We start from the raw sequence: 27,901 nt of genomic DNA, 5'->3' as shown, positions 1-27,901 counted from the left end.
CAATTTAACATAATATCTATCGTGCAATTAGATGTCTGAACACTAAACCACAGAACACTAAACAGGAAAACTTAATCACATCTACTTATTGCTTGAAACATGAGTCATGACAGCCTACCCTAATAAGATCTTTGATTTCAGTGCACGTGACACGACTGATTAGATTTTAGGGCGTGAATTGAGGTGTGAACTGATGAGTCTCTTATCGCTTTTATAGAATTGTCGTACATCTCATAATTTATATTCAGTTTGTGGTTCCCATTATCTAGTTGCTAGTTACGTTATATCTCCAGTTAGTTACGTTATCTCCAGTTGACCTGGTTGTTTTCAGGACCACGCCAATTCCTTTATACAGTGCAAACTTCACTGCTTCCTAGTCCCTACTGTAAGTACGTCTCTTACCACTCGTGCCTTATTTCAGACTGGTATACAATTATTTTAAAAGAGTTACTATAAATTATAGAAATATTTATCATATCATATAATATCACATTTTAATGTTTATGTGAAGACGATGAGATGGCACTGGTAGGTGAACATTGCCGTGCACCATCATATGAGAGTTAGGAAGCAGGAACTGGGGTGGTACTTGGTTTTACATTTGTCAGAGTGGCAGAAAGTGCAGGTGGAATAAGGTTAAATCACATTCCTTAATAGTATTTTCGTTTTTAAGCATAGTTTCTACTTGCAGTTTACTTGCATTTATGTTTCGAGCTAAGAGGGGTTAAATTTAAATTTTGTTCTATTTTTCAAAACACATTATATATAAACTGCATGAGGCATGGTTAGAGCGCTAGTATATCAAATTAATAATTCTATTAAATCTATATGCATAAAACATATAATTTTATTTTATTTTTTTTATAGAAATTATACGAGGATGATAATTGATAAAATTCTTTTGATAGAAAACTCTTTTGATAAAATTGGCTATCAAAGTAACCGTTAGTCAGCAACTAACACAAAAAAATTGATGTGGACTCGTGAGTATGTAGTTTATCAGTTCATTTTGTTCGTTGAGTGTATTGGAGGCTTGTTCTGCTCGCAATGAAAGGCTGCGAGTTCAAGCCCCGCCATATACCATATATCTCTGCTTTTAGTTAAGGACTCCGTTAGTTGCTGGAATCTATAATATATTCACTATGACGTTGCCACTCTAAAGTCCACACATGACTATGACGTTTTTAATTGTTCAAAATTCGAACAGCCTATTAATATTTGGCCGGTTTGTCTACTTTTAGAACCCGTCATTCCCGTTTCATCATCATTCTTACAATAAGTTAATACTCATCCATAGTGCACCGATTTAGAATTAGCGGTTCTTTAGAAATTTACAGTAAGATTAGCCAATCAAGATACACATCAAAATTCAGTCCAATCACTAACGGAACACTTTTCAAAAATTGTATAGTAAAAAACGTTTATTAAAATATGTTTACAGTTCCTAGCGTTTTGAGTAGAAATACCGTAAGGCCCTCGATCATTATAATCAGAGATCTCACCCACCAATTCTAAATCGAACTTCTACAATAGAATATTACAAATTTTGTGAGATGGCCCTGCAAAATACATTAAAATAATTCCAACCGAAGCATTAGTCTGGTTAGTATATATTTACGAAGAATAGCCACTTTTAAATCGAGGTGTGCGACACTATTTTAAATTATTCGACTTCTACTACAATAACTAGTCATAAGCTATAGTCATACTACCTGAAGATATGCTACCAGACGGTTCTTATGAAGATGATCGTCCTTACAGTTAGCAGCCACGTTTTAGTGCTACCGTCATTAGTGGTCGTCTAAATTCAATATCAAAATATATTCCCCTCATGTTAATCATATTAGAATGAATGCAGAAAATACTGAATTTTGTCTTTACTTAAGTTTATCATTCGTTCACCATACAATGTGGTGGAAGTTGGGACAATGGGTTCATGAGTTGAGTTTTGGGGAAAGGACTAATGAGTTAGGAGTCCTCACGTTTTTCTTTCTGTCTATTTTTATGTCACCATGACCATATGCATCGGCTGGTGACCTAAGTTAGCTGTTTGATAATTTCTATGAGTTTTTGATACAACTATTGACATTATCCTTTGTCTTTTTGCTATTGTAACATTATGTTATATAACAACGAATTTAAGAATATAAACCTATTAATTCAAAAAAAAATGTTCTGCACTGATCGCCCAATATCCTGATAATCAGCAGCTATACGAATTACAAGATGTTTCAGTCGTTTTATCGCAGTTTAATAATTTGTTATACAAGTATAAGTTTATTACCGTTTAATGACCTTCAAAATAACATTTCCAGTATTTGATAATTAAGAAAATGAAACATAAACATGAAACGCACGTTAACAGAATTTTTATTATTTCGAAAGCATTTCTATTGTAAATATTTATATATGCTATGCGGTAGCGCTAAAATTGTACAAGTATTTTAGGTTAAATATTCTAGAATGGGTTGACCCCCGATATCGCACGTGGCGGTACGCCGGTACCGCCCAAGTAGCTATACCAGGCAGATGTAGTAAATTGTTTCCGTGAGGCCAAACTTCACCGAACATTTTCAGTGCCGATTTCTTCCTCGGTTTAACAATTGATCGATTATTTTAGATTGTGCATACGGTACTAGTTGTTTAATGTTTAGTGTTTTCATAACGGTTGTGATTTAACTCGAATTCATTTTGAATTCAACTTAATTTGCTCTTGGAGTAACATCATCCTTCAAGATTTCAACTTGATATCAAACTTAAGAGAAACGCTAACCTTGCATATCATTTTGTTTGTTCTACATTATTTTGTGACTGATTATCCAGCAACAATATAAAGCTTATTTGTAAAAATTACCATTTAAAGTACTTTAAACCAGACAATAAAGTACTTTAAACCAGACAATAAATATATAGTAAAACCTCGATATACCGGGCCTCTCTATACCGGGTACCTCGATAAACCGGGCCTCTCTATACCGGGTACCTCGATATACCGGGCCTCTCTATACCGGGCCTTTCTATACCGGGTACCTCGATAAACCGGGCCTCTCTATACCGGGTACCTCAATATACCGGGCCTCTCTATACCCGGTACCTCGATATACCGGGCCTCTCTATACTGGGTACCTCGATATACCGGGCCTCTCTATACCGGGTACCTCAATATACCGGGCCTCTCTATACCGGGTACCTCGATATACCGGGCCTCTCTATACCGGGTACCTCGATATACCGGGCCTCTCTATACCGGGTACCTCGATATACCGGGCCTCTCTATACCGGGTACCTCGATAAACCGGGCCTCTCTATACCGGGTACCTCGATATACCGGGCCTCTCTAAACCGGGTACCTCGATATACCGGGCCTCTCTATACCGGGTACCTCGATATACCGGGCCTCTCTATACCGGGTACCTCGATAAACCGGGCCTCTCTATACCGGGTACCTCGATAAACCGGGCCTCTCTATACCGGGTACCTCGATATACCGTGCCTCTCTATACCGGGTACCTCGATATACCGTGCCTCTGTATACCGGGTACCTCGATAAACCGGGCCTCTCTATACCGGGTACCTCGATAAACCGGGCCTCTCTATACCGGGTACCTCGATATACCGGGCCTCTCTATACCGGGTACCTCGATAAACCGGGCCTCTCTATACCGGGTACCTCGATATACCGGGCCTCTCTATACCGGGTACCTCGATAAACCGGGCCTCTCTATACCGGGTACCTCGATAAACCGTGCCTCTGTATACCGGGTACCTCGATATACCGTGCCTCTCTATACCGGGTACCTCGATAAACCGTGCCTCTGTATACCGGGTACCTCGATAAACCGGGCCTCTCTATACCGGGTACCTCGATAAACCGGGCCTCTCTATACCGGGTACCTCGATATACCGTGCCTCTTATTTTTTCCCAAATAAGCACGTGTTTTGGTATTCGCGAATTTAGTGTAGTTTTTCAGTGCTCACGTCGAATTTTGTGGTAATGTGAGTTTCGAGCTGTATTCAACCGCTTATCGCGTAAAATGAATCACAGTTGCAATTGCAATGGGTCTTCTCATCTTAGCCCTTTGCAACAGATCAACTATTATAGTGTTTACGCGGTGTAGTGTAGATATAGTGTCTAACACGATCAGCTCCTATTCGATATCAAATAACTGCTATGGTAACCACTTAGCACGGAATTAGTCCATCCAGCAAGAGTCGGAGAAAATCGAAATCATTGTAAATATCGAACATTTTTGTAGTTTATATTCCAGGTCACTGACCAATCAGTCTTCTATTCTTCGTTTACAAATACGATCTTCATTACAAGTGAGGTGATAAAGCTGTCTTTCAAGGGAGTGTCCTGCTCGTCTTATTTGTATTCAATATGTGATCGAATTTATACGTCGAACTTGTAGCCAGACGTTTCCATTTTGTTTCAATCGAGGCAACATAAAGTTACTTGATGTTCATTTTATTGTCTTATTTATTCACTACAATACCTAGTAAAGGGGTCGTTCACATATTACGTAATCAATTTTTGGCCAATTTTAAACCCCCCCCCCTCCGTATTCAGTTTTAAACACAGCTATTGTGTCAAAATTACACTAGCGTAATCATTTGGAAACCCCCCTCCCCTTTTGGCTGATTACGTAACATGTGGACGACCTCGAATTAAACATTTCGTGCTCCAATCAATCTTGAATCTTCAAATTTTATTTTTGAGCGAATTTAAATATAAATTACAAGCTCAGTGGTAGAATCATTTAAGTAAGCTTAATAATAAATCGCAGCTGAGTAACACCACTAAAATCCTTTTTTTAAATACGTTTTTCGTCTTTTTACGTTTCTGCGTTTGACTGATATTAGATGATGATGATGATGATGATGATGATAACGTGTCTCAATAAAGTACCGATAATAATTGATAATATGCTCATCAAACGACATGTATGTTAAGGGGGCCGGGGGGGGGGGGGGGGGGTCTTCATCAAAATTCTCTCGAAATTGATTTTATAGTTGTTTCTGATAGAGGGGAGTGATATCTATCAGCTGCTTTAAGTCCCATGGAAAAAAATTGTTCCTAGCCGAAATTATCGCTGGTCAAAGGTCAGCGCTCATGTGTAATTGTATTGCGCGAGCGATTTTCAATCGCGCGTCCTGAAAATCGAGTCTAAAAATCTATCTTCTCCTACATTTTTTGAGCAATCACCCTGAAACTTTCAGGATATGTTCTAGGGATCATTTAGAAGAGAAGTATCGAGCCGAATTTTGAGATAGGCCTCAGAAAATTTTTAAATCGATTTTGAAAATCTTGGACCTGGAAAAATCGTCAAAAAATGAGGTCCAAGATTTTCAAAATCGATTTAAAAATTTTCTGAGGCCTATCTCAAAATTCGGCTCGATACTTCTCTTCTAAATGATCCCTAGAACATATCCTGAAAGTTTCAGGGTGATTGCTCAAAAATTGTAGGAGAAGATAGTTTTTTAGACTCGATTTTCAGGACGCGCGATTGAAAATCGCTCGCGCAATACAATTACACATGAGCGCTGACCTTTGACCAGCGATAATTTCGGCTAGGAACAATTTTTTTCCATGGGACTAAAAGCAGCTGATAGATATCACTCCCCTCTATCAGAAACAACTATAAAATCAATTTCGAGAGAATTTTGATGAAGACCCCCCCCGGCCCCCTTAACCTTAGTTGTAGTGCACAAAAAATGTTCTGTACATACGCGACGTTCACTAAAACTCATCTCTCGTTATGGATAAATTACTAGTAGTGTTCAGTAGGATTCATGTACTCTAGTTCGACACGCACTATAGTTCGACAAATTAAATTCGCCAGATATCACCCCTGTCGTACTTCGGCCCGGTACGTGTCGAAGATGGCGAACTAGAGTCCAGGTAGCGTACTTTAGTTCGATAAATAGTTTTTGCTTGTGATCCAATGGCTATTGCCGGGTCCTCATCATAGGATCACAGGGTCCAATGGCAGATAAAACAATTTTCTGACATCTAGCAACCATGAGCGGTTAGAAATTCCAGAACCTTTCAGTATAGTTTTAATTCTCCTGTTTGCCACTCAGTTCTGGTCTAGCTAACAGGAAAACATATTGATATCCGACTGTTTTCGATTCAGTAGCCAAATCTCTAGAACGGTACTCGGTTACTAGTCTTTTGTGGCAATATAAAGTGTGGTATGAGGTAAATATTTATAAAGCGTACTCTGCAATCTAGATCTATAAAACCGAGTACGAGTTAATAGTAATACGTTAGTCTTTTATCTCTCCGCTAAGTCTACAATTCTGCTAACTAACAATTGACTTACGAGAATGAGGACAATTAAATGTTCATAGATGTTCATGAATAATTATCAGTTGGGGAAATTGATATTTCAAAAAGTTTATTTTCATGAATTTTTGTTTTTGATAATCACTGACGTTCACTAACGTTCAATAACCGTTCACTAAAAAATGACTGGAACATGCGTTCAATACGTCAAAATCCACTGTTCACTACAACTAAGATGTTCACTGTTAACAAGTCATGGTAAGAGTTCTACTCGTTACATAAAACAATGAGAGTAGCTCCAGCTAATATTCTCATGAGTCGAGTAGCCATTCTTCGGGGAGATTAACATAATTATGCTACATAATAACTCTCTCTCTCTCTCTGTTCTGGTCAACGGTTTCTGGTCTCCTACTACATAATAACATTATATTATAACTCATCTGTTGCTGCTTGATTTTTAATGATGTGGGATTTAAATCTTTAAATCACGACAAAACGTGGTACAAAAACCTGTTCCTGTTCCTAATCTTACTTGTATTGTATCTTATTGTATTGTTAGTCCCTGGCTGCTGAGTTACCCGTGTTTCATAGGTTTTAGAGATTTTGGATTTGCTTGTTTCATCTCTCTATCACAATTAGATTTTTAAAATTTAGTACGCTCCTTCTTGACAATTCCTCTTATTCAGTACAGTTTCCAAATTGTACTGATTAATGGAATTTATTTATCTCTTATTTAGTTTTCTGATTAGTAATCGGATTTTCCCTCTCACTCTTCGTCTAACTTCCTCTTCAATGCAATCAAAATTCCGACCTTTCATTTTTTTACGAATTGTCTCCTGAAATTTTGTTCCTGATTCATTTTCCCTCCCTATTTTACCCAATTATCATTGGTCCTGATTTATTTTCCCTCCCCTATTTTACCCAATATCATAAGTCCTGATTTATTTTCACTCCCCTATTTTACCCAATTATCATTGTCCAACACCAACCTTAATAGTTTTGTCATCTCTGCAGCCCTTTTGCAGTTATCGCGTTATTCCCATCTATACAGGGTGTTCCAAGACTCGTCCAAATTTGAAATTAAAATTTTTCTATTTTATGAAGGAGCAAATTATATGCAATTCGTTTAAAAATGCGTGCTAGCCGTTAGGTCTTATATTTAAGTTATTTCTTGCAAAATCGTTTCAAAACTCTTTTTTTTCACAATTTTGCATTCTATTTCCTTCAAAATTTTCTTCGAAAAGTTTAAAAATTTGCTATATCAGACGAGATAAGCGTAGACTTCATTTTCCGATTAATACTGTTGTCATTTTGCACCATACATGTTATGAGGATATGTATTATGTATATTGTCTTCGCCGGTAATGTTTAACAGCACTAATTTCATTGCCGTAATCACAACACAACTGCTATGTGATATATTATGAACGATAATGATTGGACCATGTGTTTTGACGGAGTTTTTTTTCACCAGAGCTCAACTTGTTTCCACATTATGACAGTAACGGTGGCCAGTGTTTTAATACTAATTAGCTGTTCTTCATTTAAACAATATGTCAGGGACTGGCATTTCCACTAGAGTGATGTGCACAGAAATTCCATGAGGAACCTACGTCCATCTTCTTTTGTTATGTGTCTTTATTTAAAATAACCACGGTGTGGACGCTGACTATCAGCATACTATACTACCGCAAAGGAGATCGGGTCTGTAAACTGTAAAGGACAAAAACATTCTCATTTGTTTGGATAAGATTTGAAGGTATGAGGTCTGCAAATTTTCAGTTAAAGCTGGAATCTCTAGCCTTAATTCCATAGTTTTAATCAGATTACAAATCCTTTGCAGAGAATTTGCGGAACAATGAAATATTGGACTGCCGCATATGTTTAACATTTGATGAATAAAATTTTAGAACAATTTCACCCCTATAGCTTATCACAATTTTAGCACGTGTCTAGTACAGGTCTATCAGAGTAATCATCCAACCGCACGCCCAAAGACCCACCGCCCAGATGCAAAATATGTACCACTACTTTCCATACCACAATAATTAGTATCTACGTATATTTCTGGATTCCGTACATAGCTAAAACTATTTCACGAATTTGTTGCTGATTAACCCAAACATTTTGCCCTAATGACTAATCAATCTATCAAAGCTAGCGTCCCTCACTCAAGACTTCCCACCTACTTATGGTACGAGAGTAACCTTATTTCACAGAAACTAATAATAAGGTTGCTCGAGAGGTTCAAAACGGAAATATATATTGATATGCAGTATTTTTCTAATATTCAGTCGACTTGCTGAGCGACCTTCTTTGCTTTCCTCATACGATTAATATTTTCACATTGAAAACCTTTTGTAGTGCCGAAACATTATCAAAAGATTTCGCGACATTTGGTCGCACGAGGCCGATATGAGGTAACGACCCTATTTTTGAAATAAATGTCGATTATATCTGAACATTTAACTTTTTTAGGGAATGATGGGAAGGATGATTCTGTTTTTGGCCTTGTTCGCAGTTACTTTGGCATCGGAAGGACACGAACAGATTAACTACGATGAGCAAAATCACTGGTAAGAATATAATATGAATATTGACTATAGTACCATTACCTTATTTAACTTGCTTACACTCTCACATAATATTATTATAACTACCTTAGGCTTATCGGACGTTATTTGACTGGATATTACGTGAACGGACATAATTTTGAACGGACATTAAAATGAACGCTCGAAGGCATTCATGATCAGTATTTTATTTAAGTATGAATCAGAATTTACTTGAACGGACATTGACATGACCGCTAGGGTAGACAGGAACTACACCAAATGACTACCAAATGACTACCAAATGACTACCAAATGACTACACCAAATGACTCAATGATCAAATCCTAAGCGCGAAAATATTTTTTAACCAATCACTAGTAGGTTTATATCATAGCCTCTTCTGGTCACCGAAAATTATGAAATGACGGTAAATCTGATTAATGTTGTTTTCAGGGGCGATATTTGCATCACCGGAGAACACCAATCTCCTATTGATGTCCCTCTCCCTTCATCAAAAGTAAAAGTGTCAGCAGAAACACCCTTCTTACAGCTTCCAATGAAAAATTTTAAGATGGTAATTTGGGTGTTGTACAGTTATAAAACTTGTAAGTAATTTGACCAAAACCCATAATCATGGGAAGAGTGGACCGCTGCCAGTGTCTCTCTTTGCCAAACAAAAGGAAATGATATTTATTTGATTGACCGTCTGCAAATGCAAAATGATACGAAAATGAAATCGGTCGAGATCAAATTGATATCATTTCCTTTTGTTTGAGAAAGAGAGGCACTGGCAGCGGTCCACTCTACCCATAATTATGGGTTTTGGTCAAATATCATCTCTTTTTGATTATAATGTCAGAGTACTTAATATTATGTCGAAATATAAACTGATATCTTTATTAATAAGGGGGTAGTTTCAACGATTTCTAAATTTTTCCTTTAAAAACATTTCCTTGTGTATAGGTAAGCATATCGGTCGATCACTGACTGAACATGCCACATTATATTCATTCAAGTTGGCATTAAATTCATATATAATGACATGGAACTGTCGTGGCAAAGCAGAATTTGTTCAAAATCACAAATGAGCAAAATTCTCAACTTTCGCACGTGCAAACTTTCAAAGGCACTCCGAAGTTGTCAGAAAATGGTGAAAACAGCAATTTTCAGTGATTTTAGCAATTTTCTATCAATTTGGGCGTGTCCTTACGTGTGCAACTTTTCGATTTTCAACTTTAAAACTAGCCTAATGCACAATTTATACCTATAGGAAGCAGAACTGAGCTCCAACACTCAATGCATGGTTCAACACCAGAGAATACTAAATCGCAAAATTGACGTTTTTATAAATAATTCTTCAAAAAAGCACTAACTTCAATGACAAATATCTTGATGAAGGAGCACGAGCAAGCTAGGCAAACTTTCCGGTATATTTTCAGAATGCTTGAACAATTATCTAACTTCAATATGACCTCAAATTTTGAATAAAAATAACTCCTTTATGGCTATGCTGTAAAATCGACTTTGTCAAAAATCAAGTTCTAAAGACGCTAAAATTGATGACGTCATCAAAAGGTGATAATGACGTCAAATCTTTTTTCATATAATGTAAACTATTGTGTAAACAATTATCTTTAAAGTTTAAGACCTCTGGTCGGAAATGGCTTTATCTTTTACACTTTTGAGGCACCTTAATATGGTGATTTTGGGTTTTTTACCGAATTTTGTATAACTTTGTTGGCGCGTATTTTATGCAAAATTCTTAAAAATCTCCGCATAACTATTTTTAATTCCTGTCATCTTTGACATTCAATTAGAATGTTTTGAACTTAAAATATGCCTGCTGAACTACTTTCAATGAGTCTTAATGCCTGAAAAACAATAAAGGGGTATAACAGTATTATAGAATATAGGGGGTATACTAGTAAAGCGGTATAAAAGTAAAGGGGGTAAATAGTAAAGGGGTAAATAGTAAAGGGGGTAAATATTATTACTATTATAGGGGGTGAATAGTAAATGGGGTACATAGTAAAGGAGGTAAATATTAAAGGGTTAAATAGTAAAGGAGGTAAATATTAAAGGGGTAAATAGTAAAGGGGGTAAATACTAAATAGTATAGTGAATATAAGAAGCACGATCATGCTTGCCAGCACTGTGATCTACAATCACTCAATAAGGTCTAACTGGTTTACATTCTTCACGAAATAAAAACAGTCGAAATATTTCAAACAAATATCAAACAAACAACTCAATTATCACTCTCAACTTTCCAGACGAATTTGAACAACGCGAACACAGTAAAATACTCCGTAAATCCCGATCAAACCGTCGCCCAAGTACCTTGGATGGAAAACCGAGAGGTAACCCTCATGCAGCTCCATCTTCACTGGGGGGACTCAGCTGCTCGAGGATCTGAACACTTGATAGGAGGAAAAGCTTTCGCTGCGGAGGCACATCTTGTAACCAGCTACACTGATTCTGATGGGAGTACAAAGTACATGGTCTTCGCTCGGTAAGTTTTATTGGTTTTTCAGTTGTTTGGTGACTTCAGTCGTTCAGATATATTAGATACCATGACCCTTCTAAACTTTAAAATATTTTTAATTGTGATATGAACCGAATTAGGATCCACATTTTTAAACCAACTCTATTTTGATAGAGTGTTTAAGGCGGGAAAAGCAAACGCACTAGTCGAACTGATGATAGAGGGGGCTAAGAAGGAGAATGAGGACAGGAAAATAGACTCCTTCGACCTGAGCGCTCTCTACCCAGCAAACTCAGGTGCGTTTCTTCATACAGTTCTGATTTTTGTCTCTTAAACATATGAATCCAAATCTACTGTTTATTTCGGAAAATCAGCTTAGAAACGTTACACTTACAACTTACAGTTACCAGTTTGGTGCGTGCTTAACATAATGTCAGAAGCCACTTTAAGCCACCTAAAAACTGGCAACTGAGTTGCACGGGCGTCGGGCATGCCTTATAAAGCTAAGATACTCAAGTTTACTCATTTCATCCGCACAACTAGATCAAAGAATATGGATATCAATTATTGATTTTGGACACGAAGGGAAACACACAAATTTGGCTTGGAAACTTCGTTTATTACATCGCTAGAGCCTCAAATTATTTGTTATATAGTAGTGTTGAAAGTATTAAAATTATTATCAATTAACATTAGATTCCCTTTACAGACATCTGGAAGACATACATGGGTGGACTGACAACACCTCCATGCAGCGAGGTAGTTCACTGGGTCATTGTAAGGAAACCCCTGACTATATCCAAACGTCAGCTGAAGCAGCTGAGGAAGATGTCACTTGGTGAGAGTTTTAGATACTATACGTCTTGTTATGAAAAATCATCATTGATGTTTCAGATATTATCTAACTAGCGATTAAACTAAACCTTACACATACCAGCCAAGCCCAACATAGGTTTTAATTCAACAAAACTGAATATTACCTTTACCATTTATCCACCTAGGACACGGAGACATGCCTGCTATGACACGTAACTGGAGAGAAATCCAGCCACTCAACGGACGAGAATCTACCAAATACCACAGAGGGTAGTTGGATTCAGCTTGCAAAGATCATTTTGGATGGAACTTCATAGATAAATGTTATATTTTTTAGGATGGATTATAAAACTTTTTTAACAAATATTGTCCAGCAGCCGCTGCTGTTTTACTTTTAGGATAGTTTCTTGTTATTTTGATGACAATAATTAGTGGATGTAGAGTAGTTTTAAGTTTTAAGCTCCTCCTGTTTCAGGGGTACCCCATTACAAACAATGTTAGGAAAATTACTTTGGATTCTGATAAAAGGCATTTTTAGAACAATTTAAATTAACGGTTCTCCATCTAAGCTTGGATTCTAAGATTTAAAAGAACTTGAAAATTTTCATTTGTGCTTATTTTGATACAATTTTGAGCTGTCCGATGTTGTAAAATATTGAACCTCTAAATTAAAATACAGAAAATCTGAATTTTTATTCGTTTATCGTTGAAAAGTATTTTTTGAGAGCCCATCTTATCGGTCTCCCCAGAGATCAGATCAGGAGACTTAATCCGATTAATTGAAGATGGGATTGCACAGGATTACACAGGATTTACACAGGATTTCGACAGGATTGCACAGGATTACATGTCGTTCCTTACAATTTAGATCCCCAGGCACGCACCAAACTGCCCAAAGCTTCAAATGGAATAGCTTTATTGTCCCCCTTTGTTTGAAGGTTTGAGAAGCTGGAGTAGAGTGGAACATGAACGAACATTAACAATTTGTAGATTTATTGACGACTGCTATTGTTTTTACTGGCCCATATTTCAGATCATATGAGACTTGAGGAATTAAATAGATGTGCTCGATAAGTTCCCCACACCAGAACAGAGAATTATTTGAAGAATTCTAACAGATGTCATTGTCAATTGTCATCTTTGAGAACAACACTATAACAGACTTCCATAAACTGCACATTCTTCCATTAACCCCTGCTTAAGTACTATACATTCTTTAAGATCAATCCCTACAGTGCCAGTTGGTCTTTTTGATAATGTTTCCGATGTTGTATATTTTATATATGGGACGAATGCAGAGTCAGACATCATTTTCTCAAAAAACATCCAAGGCAAATTTTTATATGAGCTGCGAAAATTTGAAGGTTTTGCCGTTTGTATTCTCATATAAGCAATAAGGAGACTTGATCAACTATTACTAAGGGACAGCAGTATTACACAAATGTACATATATTATGAGTTATGACGCAGCGAAACTATCGGACTACGATGTATGGGAACTTGCCACCCAATGGCAAAATTTAAATATATTGACTATGTTACATCGTTTCGTTATGCAAGTCTCGACCGGAATCACGGCTTACTCCCGGTCTCGGTCAAAATCGGCCTATATGTTTTGTAAATAGTGCGATTCCGCACCAGCCCAAAACAATTTTAATTTATGTGTGGCAAATTTGGAGACAAAAAACACTGCAATTAAGCTGAACAATTGGCCAAATTTGCAGCCTTTAACTTTAAGACTTGACTGTGTTAAGTTGTATCTTTCTCGCTTCCCTTCTGATGTTTTTTAAGCTCCTCTGTTGTTTTGGGAGTGGGATTAGTGTAAACCTTACTCTTAAGAAAATATGCTTCACCTCCCCACCAGAATCACATTTATATATGGGCAATTTCATGAAACATGAACAAGGAGGGAAAAAAATAAATTTCAGTTATGGCACTAGCTTTGATTCCTCCTTTTACTTCACCTCCCCACCAGAATCACATTTATATATTGATTTAGTTAATATGCAGGGACAAAACGTTTGCTTATATACCCTGTAAAATTTTATCGAATGTTTAGTTTAGAAGGTCTCAAAATGTTGGTTCACAATAAGGATAAAATTTAAATATACACATTTAGTTTACCACGGATATAACCTTTGTTTAAAAGTTTAAACTGTAGGTTCTGGGTCACGAGGATTATCATATTTTAGCCTAAGTTTACAATTATATGGGTAAATATATTAAAACGGAGCCTTTCAAACAAATTTGTTATTTCTTTGTTAAAAAGAACTTAGACCGTAGGTAGTCATATAATTTACTCGGCAGAGCGACATTTTTCATTGTTATAGAGTTTTAGGTTTGGGGTTAAGAGTTATTGTGAAGGGTAGAATTATTCAGCAGCTATAAATATCTCCGGGATTTCGACGCGGGATCATATTATCACTCAGCCCGGCCCGCTGTTAGATAAACATCTCAAGGTGATATCATCCCGCCCCGGAAATTTGTATAAACCCGGCCCGCTTTTTAGTCGTAACTGATGTTTATCATTCAATTCTCCGACTTACAATAATCAATGATACTGCTGATTAGAACTCGATAATAGTAGAACAGTTAGACGCGCGATCACGTGGGCGCGTCACGTGCGTACCACGTGCCACCAATAGCAAACGCCGAGTCTATACCACGTGACACGAAAGCGCACCACGTGATATGAAACATCGTAACCGTCCACTTCTTTTACACGCAAATTCCTGGGAACGTTGCCAAAGCAGCTAATTCTTGGAATTTCTCCAACGCGTGGCGTGAGAAGTTGGCGACTAGCCAGCTACCCTTGTCCGTGCCCTAAAAATAGTATTGTTTTGCTTGCTCTCCTTCCAGCTCTTGTTCCTGCTAACGTTCAAGCTATTGCTCCACTATGACAGATCGGTTTGACATTCAGATTGATGAACTGCTTTCCAATCGTGTTCCGGACAGTACAGTTAGAGTCAACAACTGGGCTCTAAACAAATTTAATTCTTGGCTTCAGTCATCCAGATTTGCTCGTGACTTCAATGACTTTGACCAAATTCCTGTTCAACGACTCAACTACATTTTAGAGTGCTTTCTTGTTTCTGTTGGATTTGACTTGAATATGAAGACTATGTATTCTGTCTTTATCACTCTCTTCTAAAGTATAAATCCCTTGTCGAAATCGCCGGAGATAATTATAATCCATAAACACTTCACGCCCAGGGCTAAATAAATGTAATCCCTCAGCTGGCGCTTCGGGATTACATATTAACACAAAACTCGTGCACTGCGCGCACTCGTATGTGTTTATCAGATCATCCCGCTAGCGCGGGATGATCTGTTATATAAACCCTTTGCGTGGCGGGTTTATGTTACTGTAGCTATGGGTAACTGTAGTTAAGCTATCTGATTCTGATTATAAACCTGATAATTATTTTCGCTGGAGCTTTAGCGTGGAAATTGTTGCATGAGCAATTGTAATTCATGGCTGAATGATTTTAAGTACTATAATCTTATAATAAATCATTCAAGTTTTATGTTGCGATATGCATAGCCATAACTCATATCTTTAACTGAGAATCTGTGTAATTATTTACACAAGATTGTATAATCTTGATTCTCTACCCTTTGTTTTGAATGCTCCACAAGTATATAATTAGAGGTTACGTGTAAGTCTTAGGGTACCCCCAGAGGTAGAAATTACAAGGGTAGGGATCATGCGAGTATGGTGGCCACAGAAATGCAGCATTCCGAGAAATGATTCTATCCTGAAATTGAGTACTCAACCACTCCATACTTTCCTTGCTACAATGGGGTGGCGCCCCATCTAGCCTAAACCAACAATTTTTGAAGGTTTTCTTCCTTTTTAGTGCTGGCAAAAACTTCTTCTTCAGCATTTCAATATAATTAGCCGTTTTGATAGTTTCTGTTTTCCCACAGTCGCCATCTTCAAAAAAGTAAGGCCCATAGATACCCTGATATGTACGTATTTTCTGATTTTAAAACCAATTTTACTTTCCTATGTTTTGAATGTTACATCATGAAAAACGTTTAACCCTAACCATAGTGATGGGCAAGTTGATCATTGTACACAGCAATACCAAGTTGAAGTACACAAATCAGATAGAACGAATAACGGCCGATGGTGCAAAAAAGCGCGGTGAATAGTGATAGGTCAATAGTGCGATCCCATCACACTTGTATAATGTATATTGCTTCTGAACGAGACCATGACCGGAAGGAAATATCTAGATTATATGTCTTACAAATAAATACAATACCTGCCATTGTCTCTCGGTCTTAACTGATACAAAGTTGAGATTATTTTGTCCAGGTTTTAGTGACATTGATTTAAAAAGAATAGAAAACTTGCCATTTACTCCTCGGTCCTAAACATTGAACATGTTATTGTTAGCTTTCATTAAAAATGCATACGAGTTTCAATACTTTCAACACTACTACAAATATATAATAATAACAAATAGTTCGAAATAAATATAACAAATATAACAAATAGTTCGAGGAAGCGATCGCGATGTAACTGAGTCGATATATTTTAATGTTACCACGGGATGACCATTGTCATTATTCATCACAGCCCTGGAGTTTTACTGCCTCTCATTATGACAAACAATTGATGCTCCATACGTTATCTGAATGAAATATAATAAACAGACAGTCGATGCCCTTTACTTGCCTCACAGAGGGTCAATCGGTAACTCCAATTACAGTTACGATAGCTGACAACTGACGTTAATAATTTTCCTCGTCCAGGACCGAAGTTTATATCATTTGTCTTAGAAATGTTCTTTCGGTCTCGAGTAGAAAGCAGCCGATGGTGCAACTTTTGTTAACTTTTGATAATTTTATTAACTTTTGATAATTCAGAGATATATTCGTGCTTCTTTGACCGCACGTGAAAATTAGGTGAAATTATGAAGTTGCATAGACGCATAGTAACGACATGTTAAGTTTAACGCGTTATTGAACGTGGAAAGATTATTGGATGTTTCCCATTTTCGTCATAATATGTTTCTATAGTCTATACTCTCAGAACAATGATTCTGTTTTTAACCTTGATGGAAGTTATTTCTGCATCTAACAGTGGAACACAGCTGGACTACAGCAGCCAAAATCACTGGTAAGAACACAATACAGATTACGTCGTCCTGTACTGGCGACATTGCTTCATTTGGTTGTTTAACTAGAACGAACTAATCATGATTGAATTGTTATCATAATCTGGTGAGAGTTGCTTATATGCAGTTACTACTAGAGCTAGATTTTGGCCCGAGACTGGAACTTCTCCCAGTCGCCAGGAATTTCGGTATTTCTGGCCGATCCCGGGAATTAGGCAGTAAAAAACCCTCCTCATCACCGGAAATTGCTGATGCCAGATTTGCGGGTCGGTATAATAACAGGTCAACAGATAGAGTATTACATCTATCACCTTCTTGAGATCATGGGACCATCGTGAAGAGTGAAAAACTAACAGATATGTTCTCTATCAGGGGCGGAGTTTGTACCACAGGAGCTGCACAATCTCCCATTAATGTCCCAGATCCTTCCTCAAATGTTTCTGTGGATTCAACAACACCTTTTCTGAGTTTACCGCAGAACATCGTTAAGATGGTAAAATTTTTAATACCGTTAAATTAAGCAGTTGGATAATAATTACATGCTATGATGTCAGGGTTTGAACTGACTAAACTATGACTGTCGATAATTAAAATCGAATGTTCCCATTTTTTGTCATGTACTTTACATAATGACATTCCAATTTCCAATCTACCTAGTCACTCAATTTTCAGACTAACATGAACAACGCAAACACGATGAAATACTCCGTGAACCCAACCGGAAGTTACGCGAAAGTACCTTGGATGAATAACAGAATGGCAACACTCGTGCAGCTCCATATTCATTGGGGAGAACCAGGAGCTCGAGGATCTGAACACATAATCGGAGGAAAAGCTTTCGCTGCGGAGGCACATCTTGTAACCAGCTACACTGATTCTGATGGGAGTACAAAGTACATGGTCTTCGCTCGGTAAGTGTTATTTTACTTTCATCATTTCAGGAAAATTCTAGACATTTGGAAGACAAAATTCCCAAAAAAAGGCAAACCGGCAAACGTAAAATCGATTAAAAACTAGACATCGATTAAATCGATTAAAAACACTATTCAACAACTCAATCCGCCTTTTGTTCTCACAGGGTGTTTAAGTTAGGGGACGCGAATAACCAGGTAGAACAGATGTTACAAGGTGAAGCTACGGCGGGTGCTGCTAGGGACATTGCACAGTTTGATCTGAGCGCTCTCTACCCGTCTAACGCAAGTTCGTTCAGTCCAGTATTTATTTTAATTAATTTACATCTATTTTAACCTTTTGTAAAATAAACAACAAGTTACTAAAGTGCACTTGTATTGCCACACGATACAAGACTATAAATGAGTATTTTTTGATTTAACTAAAATCCCCCTTCGCAGTAAAATGGGTGACATATATGGGTGGACTGACGACGCCTCCCTGCAGCGAGATAGTTCACTGGGTCATTGTAAATAAACCGCTTACTATCTCCCAAAATCAGTTGAACAGGCTCAGAACAACGCCACTTGGTAAGAGCCTCAACTCGTTAATTAAGACTCTTTATTAACCATATAACTTCTGTTAACTATGAACAAATATTATCTAGTTGTAAAATATTGTCGCCATTTTTGCCATATTGCTCCCATGATACCGAATTATAGCAACAATGGCGAATTTATTTGGGTAGCGCAAATATTGAGTATATAACAGCGAATGGCAATGAACCCCAATATCTTTCCTTATCACTGTTACCATTCATCTCCCTAGGAAACGGAAACCTTCATCCTATGTCGCGCAACTGGAGGAACTCTCAGCCACTCAACGGAAGACAATCCACAGGATATTCCAGAGTTATGTAGTAATCAAAACTACTCGGAGAAGCAAGCAGTCAGCCAGTGTTCTGTTCGCAAACAGGATTCTTAGGAATCCTGTCATAATTTAGCAATTAGAACTATTATTATTTTTTTTTTAGATTGCCAAACAGGGTTCTTCAGAAAATCATCCTAAAATTTTCATTTGTGCTTATTTTAATAGAATTTTGAGCTGTCCGATGCTGTAAAATATTGAACAGAAAAACTGAAATTTTATTCGTTTATCGTTGTAACTTGTATGATTTTTGAAGTTCTTTTTAAAAAGCCCAGTGATCAGATCATGAGACTTATTTCGATTAATTGAAGATGGGATTACACAGGATTGCACACTGCACAGGATTGAACAGGATTAACACAGGATTAATACAGGATTGCATAGGATTAATATACAGGGTTCGGACAGGATGCACAGGATTGCATGTCGCTCCTAACAATTGAGATCCCCACTCGAGTAGTTAAGCAAAGCAGAGTTGCAGCCGCCTGATCAGCCCTATAAAACAGCACTATGAAATTGTCATCCTCTCCGCTGTGATTTCTTCCAATTCCAGTCGCGGACTAAACATGAATTCATCCTTGTCTCACTGACGGTAAAAATGGAAATTAGCGAGGTCACCTCCCTAGAATAGTTAAGTCAGCAGCACTTGCTGACAAAGCTTCAAATGGAATAGCATTGTTGTCCCCCTTTGTTTGAGAAGCTGAATCTCTACTCTGTTGAACATGAACGAACATTAACAATTTGTAGATTTATTGACGACTGCTATTGTTTTTACTGCCCCTTATTGCAGATCATATGAGACTTGAGGAATTTAAATAGATGTGCTCGATTAGTTCCCCACACCAGTTAATGGAAAGAGAATTATTTGAAGAATTCTAACAAATTTCATCTTTGAGAACAACACTATAACAGACTTCCATAGACCGCACATTCTTACATTAACTCCTACATTCAAAATCAGCTTATATTTGGAGACCCGGCTAAAATTTGGAAATTTTGCCAGGGACCAAGCCGGGATTTTTATTTTACCGTTCAAATGTAGCATTGGCATTGTGGGTATAATCATGTACAGTAATGGGTTATTGGTTCATGAAGTAAGTAAACGTACTTACTTAAGACTTACGCAGATCTGAACTCATCATTGCGGTAAACACAGTAATTCGTAATTGCCAAAGCAATGAAAACATTTTACACTGGCGGGTATCAAACACGAAATACTCAATTTGGTTTTTAGTAATTCACCAACTATACCACGCGACCAGAGGCAACATGTAGGTGCGGTCATATTTTGTAAATAGTGCGATTCCGTACCTGCCCAGAAAAATTTTATGTGCGGCAAATTTTGAGACAAAAAACTGCAATTGAACATGAACAATGCGCCAAATTCGCCGCCATCAAGTTCTTTTAGGTTGGATTATTCAATAGTGTAGTATGTAACGTTGCCTTACACGATTGTTTTTAACAAACACGACAATTAACTTACTAGGTGTCTAATTACGTAATGTATACAATTCAAGATGTATGAACCTAAGATTATTCATTATCCTCATAGAAGGTTTTAGAATTAGATGGGCAGAATGGCTGGGGCTAGTTGACGTATAGTAGTGGATGGTTGAGCTGGTTTCAAGCACAGGTCGCTCTCAAATCCAACGATAAGCAGTGACCTTTAGCGTTTGAAACCACTTCTAACCTCCACTGATTATTTACCAATGATATTGTTCGATTGTGTCGTAAAAATAAATGATTGTTTTATTAGTTGAGCTGAGAACAATTGAAGAAGAGTTTCCAATATTATAACTTTTAAATATAACTCTAAAACATGTTATGTTGTAAAATTATATTGTCCCTCCTCCCAAAAGACAAAACCTCTAAACCTAGCGTGTAAAAATAAAAGCTTGCTGTTCTGCAATTGTCCCGTGGAACACTGCAGGAACCCTGTTAAATTGTGTTTTATACAAAAGTTAGCAGGCCACAGATATTATATGGGCAATTCCACGTAGTGTAATGCACACTTTGCACAAAATATAAAGTCAGAATGAAGTTTAAACGTTTGTGATGATGTGGCAACAAAAGTTTAATGTCTATCTCTTGTACTTTTTATGTGAGCAGCATTTTAAAAAGTAGGCGTAATTCACAGGCAGAATTTGGTGTTTTAGAAATCTTGCCTTAAAATTGCAATTCGTGCCCCAGTGTAATAGCAGAAGTTACAATAAGGCTTGATCACAATAAAGTACACATTTTTTCAACTTCCTATGTCCTTCCTAACATAAATTTGTGGAATGTGTGTAGTACAGGGACAATATAGGAAGTAAACGTAATTCACATTTGGAGGTAGTGTAACTCATACTCTGCCCAGTTGCTCTGTTTGTGCGTTGTATTATATTGATGTTTGCTTGTTCTTGATTTGGTTGCTGCTATTGTAACATGGTGAAGTAGACTGACTATTACTGATTTTAAATTAAATTGCCTACTAACTGGTCCAATTAGATACTGGTAATGGTGTAGATTACACCCTATTGCCATTTTACATCTAATGTATTTAACTAATTGGACCAATTATCGAGCAATTATTGTATAGATTGAACTATATAATATAATGCATTTAGTCTGTTCTTGCTTTAAAGTAACGATTGTTTGGTCCCAACTTAGTTCCTATAATAACAGACTAATTAAGTATAATGTAGTTTACTTATTCTAGGTTTAATCGACTACTAATTGGTCAAAGTATTAAGTGAATATAGTCTTTTTGTGCTTAAAGTTGTTTCTGTTTTAGGATCAGGTCTGAATGGGGTTATATGATAAACAAAAGAGGTACAGAAAGAAGAGGACGGAGCAGGACCCGGTGTACAGGAAAAGGGAAAATCAGCGTGTTAACGATTTGAACAAGAGGAGGTATGCAGAAATGACGGACGAAGAAAAGGATAATAAAAGACTGAAACATAGACAATATATGAAGGAGTGGAGGCAGTTAAAGAAGCAGGAGAAGATTCAAATAGTATGTCACACACCAGAAAATGCGGCATCAGCTCTAGCGTGTCTTTCTCCCAGGAGTTCAATGAAAAGGAAGACTGGCTTCAAAAGCAAACCAGCACTTAGGAAAGCAGTGAAGAAGCTCCTCAGAGATGTCCCCACATCACCATCTAAGAAAAAAGGAGCTGTAGCAGAGCTAGCCAGGGAGTGTGGCCCTTCTGTTCGCAAACAGGATTCTTAGGAATCCTGTCATAATTTAGCAATTAGAACTATTATTATTAATTTTTTTAGATTGCAGCTCCCTACTTAATTTTGTAGTTTTAGCTTTTTAGGAGTTGGATGTTAGTGATATGCAGTTTTCCGGGTAAATGAATGAAAAGTTTTTTAAATATTGAAAAAATATTGGATACGAATTGAAATATAACTTTTATCCCAGATTGTCTCTTCTCTTAAGCAAAAAAAAGAGATGTGTGTTTTAGATTTTGTTTTAGATATTCGATATGTGTTAGAAGAACTTACTAATTGTCATTTATTAAACTTTCTTTACGGTGGCTGTTTCATAAAACAAGAATTGTCTTTTATATTATTTCTTTTTCAACTTTAGACAAAACATTTCCAATGTCCTAGCTTTCAACGAAACTTGGAGTTTCATTTATTTCTGCTAGTAAAACTTTTTGTGTGTAAAAATTGTTTAAACATAGCCCAAAATTATCGTTTTATTTATATTCTATGGGTTACCACAGTCTTTAGTAAATATTCGTTCGACGATATATATTATCTTAAACGAGTTAATAAATGGCCGCCGCATCAAATCACCTGAAAACAAACGACTAAATTGAAAGCGGCGGAATAACTCTGTTGTCTGAGACCAAAAAGCAGGACCTAAAAGCAGCTTAAATCATCGTTAGATATATTTAAAATAGTAAATTGTGAATAGTAGAATTGTAGAAACCACATACCGTTTTAGCTGAGATGAATTTCTCATAATTGGATGGGAAGTGGTGCCCGTCGTGAAGGATAGCTAAAACCCAGGCGCTCTTAAAGCACTGATACTGGAATCTGGAATAATGTCTAGATAACAATTATTAGTATTTTGGTGATGTCACACGAACAGGTTCTGAACAAGCTGGGAATGACCCTCTAACTCTTGCCGCGTCACTTTCTTCGCGCACCACTCCAAATTCTCAACATAACCTCACCATATAACATGGAACTTCATAACTTTTAAATGATCATCTGACCTATGTTGATCAGCAGCAGGGAACTCTCCTGACTTGAACCGATCACTCAGAATCTGCCAATCTGTAGCACAGAACTCTTTAGCTGCTCTCATGAACTTCTCCTCCTTGTAGACACCGCCCACGTGCAATATATCGTCTAGTGTGTACCAGTACTCAGAGAACCCGTACATTTCCTGTAGATAACGTGGGTGGAGGTTTTTTTTCTTTCTACTTTTTAAAATGTTTCAAGGACAAGATAATTAAAACTCTTAAATGAGTGTGTTCACAATTGATAGTAGGCTTAAATTCAGTAAACTTAAGTCTGATTACAATTAATTAATGTAGAAGACTGGTTAATAAACCGATAGGTTAAAAGAAAGCCAAAACCTAATTGTAAAAGTTGATAAGTTGAAATAAAACCCAACCTGATCGTAGAAGTTGATAGGAGGTTGAAACACACCGTTCATACTACAGGGAGATCTAGGACAACTGTTGGGCTTGTTGAGGAGTGGGTTCAGTTTCTCCCTACACTTGGTAAAGTTACCCTCACCCTTAAAGGTCACGTGGTGGAACAGGTGGTTACTTTGTGTTTCCAACATTCCTGACGGTCGGTCATTTAGTTGTGATCAAGTTAGAACATACCCCAAAACTATTTGGTGAGTTAGTTAAATCTCATTGTTGATCGTTAAGCTCGATTACTCATTTCAAAGATACAACGCAACAAGATACAAGAGCAGGTCTCTCCCACAAGTTGGGATGGCCTGAGGTGCTTATCTCCTTTTCAGTAACCCTAAGCCACTGTGTGCCGAGGCACTATAATAGCTGTAGGGGGGTTAGTCCTACGAGTCTATTTCAAAGTAGATATAATAATCCCTCATACCTTTGGGTAAACAGGGATCTGATACGTAGTGGAGTCCGTGATCTGGATTCACCTGAAAACATCAATAAATAGATGTTTCGCTACATTTGCAATTGATAAGCTTCAAACTCAAGAACTCAAAAACTTTCAAATTCCGGTCTCACTAGAAAACACTAGAATATTGTCTCATGATAACACCAATTAATGTACAATAATGTACAATTAATGCACAATAATGTATTTAATCAGTGTACAATAATGTACAATTAATGTACAATTAATGTACAAACCTGGTTCTGGTCCAGCAACATGTCCACGTATCGTTTCCTAGCTTCGTTAGCTCCGAATCCCAGGAATGTGGTAGCGTATAAGCGGTATGTGTGGCTCTTGGGGCCGGGGTGAGCGTGACAGCCTAGATCTATATCCATTGAGAGTTCTGAAGGAAGTTCCTCACTCTTTGGTACCTGATAAGATAGATTAAAATAGTTGTCAAAGACTGGTCAATTAACCCATGCAGCCAACAGGTCCATACGGATAACATTTATCGGGTTTTCAGGGGGAATTAGACTTGGGCGCTTTTTAAATTATCCCGTATATACACATTTATCTAATAATATCAATTTTCCTGTGAAGATTCAGATATCAGATTAGAATAGACTGACCGTCAGTAAATACCTCGTAAGTAATCTGAGTACTAGCGCCTCCCATATCAAGTGCCCCCACAGTTGGTTGGCGCTGGTGCTCCACAAAGTCGTGATCAAACCGTCCTAACATGTAGTTCACAGCTATCCAACCATACACTCCCTCCATACGACCGTCTATAACCTGGAAGTAGTTTTGTAAGGCTAACAAAATAGTTCGCCACTGATTGAGAAAAGGGTGAACATCTTGTAATTTCGCCTAAATCTAAACGTTGACAAACGACGTTAAATTAGTATACTTTTGAAATTTATCTGATGACAGAATAGTATATCGACTAAATGACTACACATTTTTTAGAAAGTAGGGGAAAAAATACAGTAAAGATGGTGGGGAGTAGAGATAAACAAACGCTGAATATAATGATGTGTAATGTGTAATGTATAATGTATAATGTATAATGTATAATGACCATACTATTCCGATAGTAAGATTCACAAGACATTTGAATATCGACTGATTCAATATCATCTATGTTCTAACTTCTATTCAAGATGCTACCTAATGCAATGCAAATTCTGTCTATTCATCAATCATCATGACAAATTAACTCACGAACAAAGAAAAGTTATAGAGCTACTTTAGTAACCAAGAATTTGTGCGAAGAAAAATTTGAGGGGCTCTTTCTCCCAAATATTTCGCACTCAAATTAGTTGCACACAAATTTTGTCAACCCAAATTTGTATGTGTTTTTAACAAGTTATTATACTTTTTTTGAAGTTACTAGAGTGAAAATTCCCAAATGTTGTGTTGCCCATACATATGAGACGATTAAAAATAATGAACTGCTAAATACTACTTACACAACTGCAGTTGGTTAATAGTGGTAACGCAACAGAAAATTAACCGAAGTCATAGTCAACATATTAAATTTATTAATATATATAACAATAGGTAGGTAACAATTATAAGTCAAAATTTTGCCTCGATTTATGGTTAACTAATTTATGGTTAACTAATTATTTGGTTGCTATGATCTGCAACTATTATACCTTTATACGTACGATTCGCAATTTAATTCTATGAATTTAATTCTATGAATTTAATTCTATGAATTGATTTAATTTGAGTATCCGATCCCCGCCGCGGCGCGTGACTGATTCTGAAAACATTCGAAGAAGGACATCGCGCGTGCCTGACCGAACGATTTTATTGTGAAAATGTTCCCGAATATTGGGGCAATGTTAGTAACAATATAACTTGAATGAAGTCTCCAGTTGTGTAATTGGTTGATCACATACCTCAATGTGAGATGGCTTGAAGAAGAAATCAAACTGTTGACGTATGTTGGACGCTACAATGTTCATAATGTTGTTTCTTTTTTCTTCTGGTAACAATCGCATACCTTGTGACGTATACATAATCAGTATTGATTCATAATGCCACGATGTAGTAAAATACGTGTATCTAGTTCTGCGGATTTGTAAACTTAAAACTATAGAATTAAGAATCTGCTAAAATTCAGGCCGAAGTTACAATACCACGGTCAATTACAATCCCTATAAATCAGTAATTAGGAATTAAACAATTAAACAACATCACATAATTCCACAACTCCAGAACAATGAAAATAACACCAAATTCAATTAGTTAACCAATTAGTTACCAGCAGTGCAGAGAATGTAAAGAGGGGTTTCCTTGTGTTTCCCATTAGGTATATTGAGTGAGGCGTAGAGAAGGAGTGATTTTATAGACTTGTAGGCGGATAGAGGGTTGTCCTAGTGGAGGGTGGGTTTTGGTGATTTACTCAAATCCATTTACATAATTAGATCAATCAGATCAATTAGATCAATTAGATCAATTAGATCAACTAAATATTAAATATACATACCGCATAAGCAGACAGACCAGGGCTTGTTACCATAGCAAGAATCTTCCCCGCTTTATCTTTCATCTGTTCTATTCGGAGCAGGCCGTTGGTGTGTCCCGGAGGCCACTTGTACAAATATACCCTGAAATATTCAGGATAAAAATATAAAATAACTTGGTTATTTGATCTCTGGTATTATTCTTTGCTTGTCATAGTTATCATTTAGCATATTTGTCATGTTTGTCATGTTTAAAGAAGGAACATACTACTTGGGTACAGTAGAGATATTTATAGTTTTGCAAGGAAGCAAGGAATAGCCCACACTTGCTGCGCTGGGATGAAAAGTAACATTAACCGGCTCTGAACAACAGTTGTTAAATATCAAAATAATTAAATTACCTTGTTCCTGAGCTACCAGCGTCTAACATAACTCCATACTGGAAGTCCTGGGGCTTCAACTCAATCTGGGTATAAATGTTTTTAAAAAGCAAACCCTTTGAAGTGAACAGCGTCAATTACGAATAGACTAGTTTATTTAACCATGTAGATTTTAAATAAACGTAACAAAATGAATCCGGTTTTTTTGACCCACGCCATGTGGCCCGTCACCACATGGCGTAGTGTGGGCAGACCTTCGGGGAATAGAGGCGTAGTGTGGGCAGACCCTTAAAACATTTGACTTACGGGAGGTCGATTAACGTTAGCAGTAATGTGTAGGTAGAGTAGACATAAGACACCGGTTACTGTGCACGCAAGAGTTGCAAACCAGACTATGTACTTCAGCAAGCCACCTGTTGAGCAAGCCAATATATTGTGAGTGGAATATAGATGTTATTTGGTAGATATCATACGGTTAAGTCGTTTATCACGGCATATTTAAGTTTGATTTTAAGTTAAATTCAAAATAAATTATTGCAAGTTTATTTTAATTTTAATTTTGAAGAAATCATAATGTTTAAAAAATATATTTATATAGATTATTCTTACATCTCGGTATAGAAATTCTCATCTGATCGTCCAACATGCAGACCACGCAACTTCTGTTCAACTGTTGATAGATCCCTTTATAATATGTAGCGTATAGATGTTGAAACGATGTTGAGTGTGTTGAATCAGGAATCGGGTGAGGATAGGAGTTGTTACTACGGATGCTCTACATTTCAACTGTTATTCTCATCCTAGATTTGTAATGCTGTTTACTATTTTACAACGAAATAATGGAGCTAAAATTTGAATTCACAAGTTGAATGA

The 27,901-nt window shown here is 37.0% G+C and overlaps 4 protein-coding genes across 4 annotated transcripts in view; 3 read left to right on the top strand and 1 right to left on the bottom strand.

Annotated features, from left to right (window-relative positions):
* The window catches only part of LOC134823516 (carbonic anhydrase 2-like), a 67,893-nt gene extending 55,056 nt beyond the window's left edge, over positions 1-12,837 (top strand). The window contains exons 2-7 of the mRNA XM_063835005.1: positions 8,766-8,865; positions 9,298-9,418; positions 11,118-11,356; positions 11,504-11,625; positions 12,039-12,167; positions 12,331-12,837. Coding sequence (XP_063691075.1) covers positions 8,771-8,865; positions 9,298-9,418; positions 11,118-11,356; positions 11,504-11,625; positions 12,039-12,167; positions 12,331-12,419 — 795 coding nt within the window. The 5' untranslated portion in view covers positions 8,766-8,770 and the 3' untranslated portion in view covers positions 12,420-12,837. The remainder of the gene's footprint in view (positions 1-8,765; positions 8,866-9,297; positions 9,419-11,117; positions 11,357-11,503; positions 11,626-12,038; positions 12,168-12,330) is intronic.
* Positions 1-27,881, bottom strand: part of LOC134823513 (ectonucleoside triphosphate diphosphohydrolase 7-like) — a 31,616-nt gene extending 3,735 nt beyond the window's left edge. The window contains exons 1-12 of the mRNA XM_063835001.1: positions 27,638-27,881; positions 27,335-27,441; positions 27,050-27,114; positions 26,672-26,792; positions 26,447-26,558; positions 26,082-26,185; positions 24,817-24,966; positions 24,432-24,605; positions 24,163-24,214; positions 23,708-23,883; positions 23,304-23,476; positions 23,022-23,121 (exon numbers count right to left, since the gene is read on the bottom strand). Coding sequence (XP_063691071.1) covers positions 23,022-23,121; positions 23,304-23,476; positions 23,708-23,883; positions 24,163-24,214; positions 24,432-24,605; positions 24,817-24,966; positions 26,082-26,185; positions 26,447-26,558; positions 26,672-26,792; positions 27,050-27,114; positions 27,335-27,441; positions 27,638-27,674 — 1,371 coding nt within the window. The 5' untranslated portion in view covers positions 27,675-27,881. The remainder of the gene's footprint in view (positions 1-23,021; positions 23,122-23,303; positions 23,477-23,707; positions 23,884-24,162; positions 24,215-24,431; positions 24,606-24,816; positions 24,967-26,081; positions 26,186-26,446; positions 26,559-26,671; positions 26,793-27,049; positions 27,115-27,334; positions 27,442-27,637) is intronic.
* LOC134823519 (uncharacterized) overlaps positions 1-27,901 on the top strand; it is a 100,831-nt gene that overhangs the window by 503 nt on the left and 72,427 nt on the right. The window lies entirely within an intron of this gene.
* Positions 17,121-19,178, top strand: LOC134823517 (carbonic anhydrase 2-like). Its single transcript, XM_063835006.1, has 6 exons — positions 17,121-17,276; positions 17,647-17,767; positions 17,947-18,185; positions 18,353-18,474; positions 18,627-18,755; positions 18,994-19,178. The coding sequence occupies exons 1-6, from the start codon at positions 17,194-17,196 to the stop codon at positions 19,083-19,085; spliced, it is 786 nt and encodes a 261-aa protein (XP_063691076.1). The 5' UTR covers positions 17,121-17,193; the 3' UTR covers positions 19,086-19,178.

The sequence above is a fragment of the Bolinopsis microptera genome, chromosome 11, assembly GCF_026151205.1.
Source record: "Bolinopsis microptera isolate Bmic1 chromosome 11, MBARI_Bmic_1.0, whole genome shotgun sequence".
Lineage (NCBI taxonomy): Eukaryota > Metazoa > Ctenophora > Tentaculata > Lobata > Bolinopsidae > Bolinopsis > Bolinopsis microptera.
Note: the sequence above shows the minus strand (reverse complement) of the source record. Positions and strands in the feature narration are given on the sequence as shown.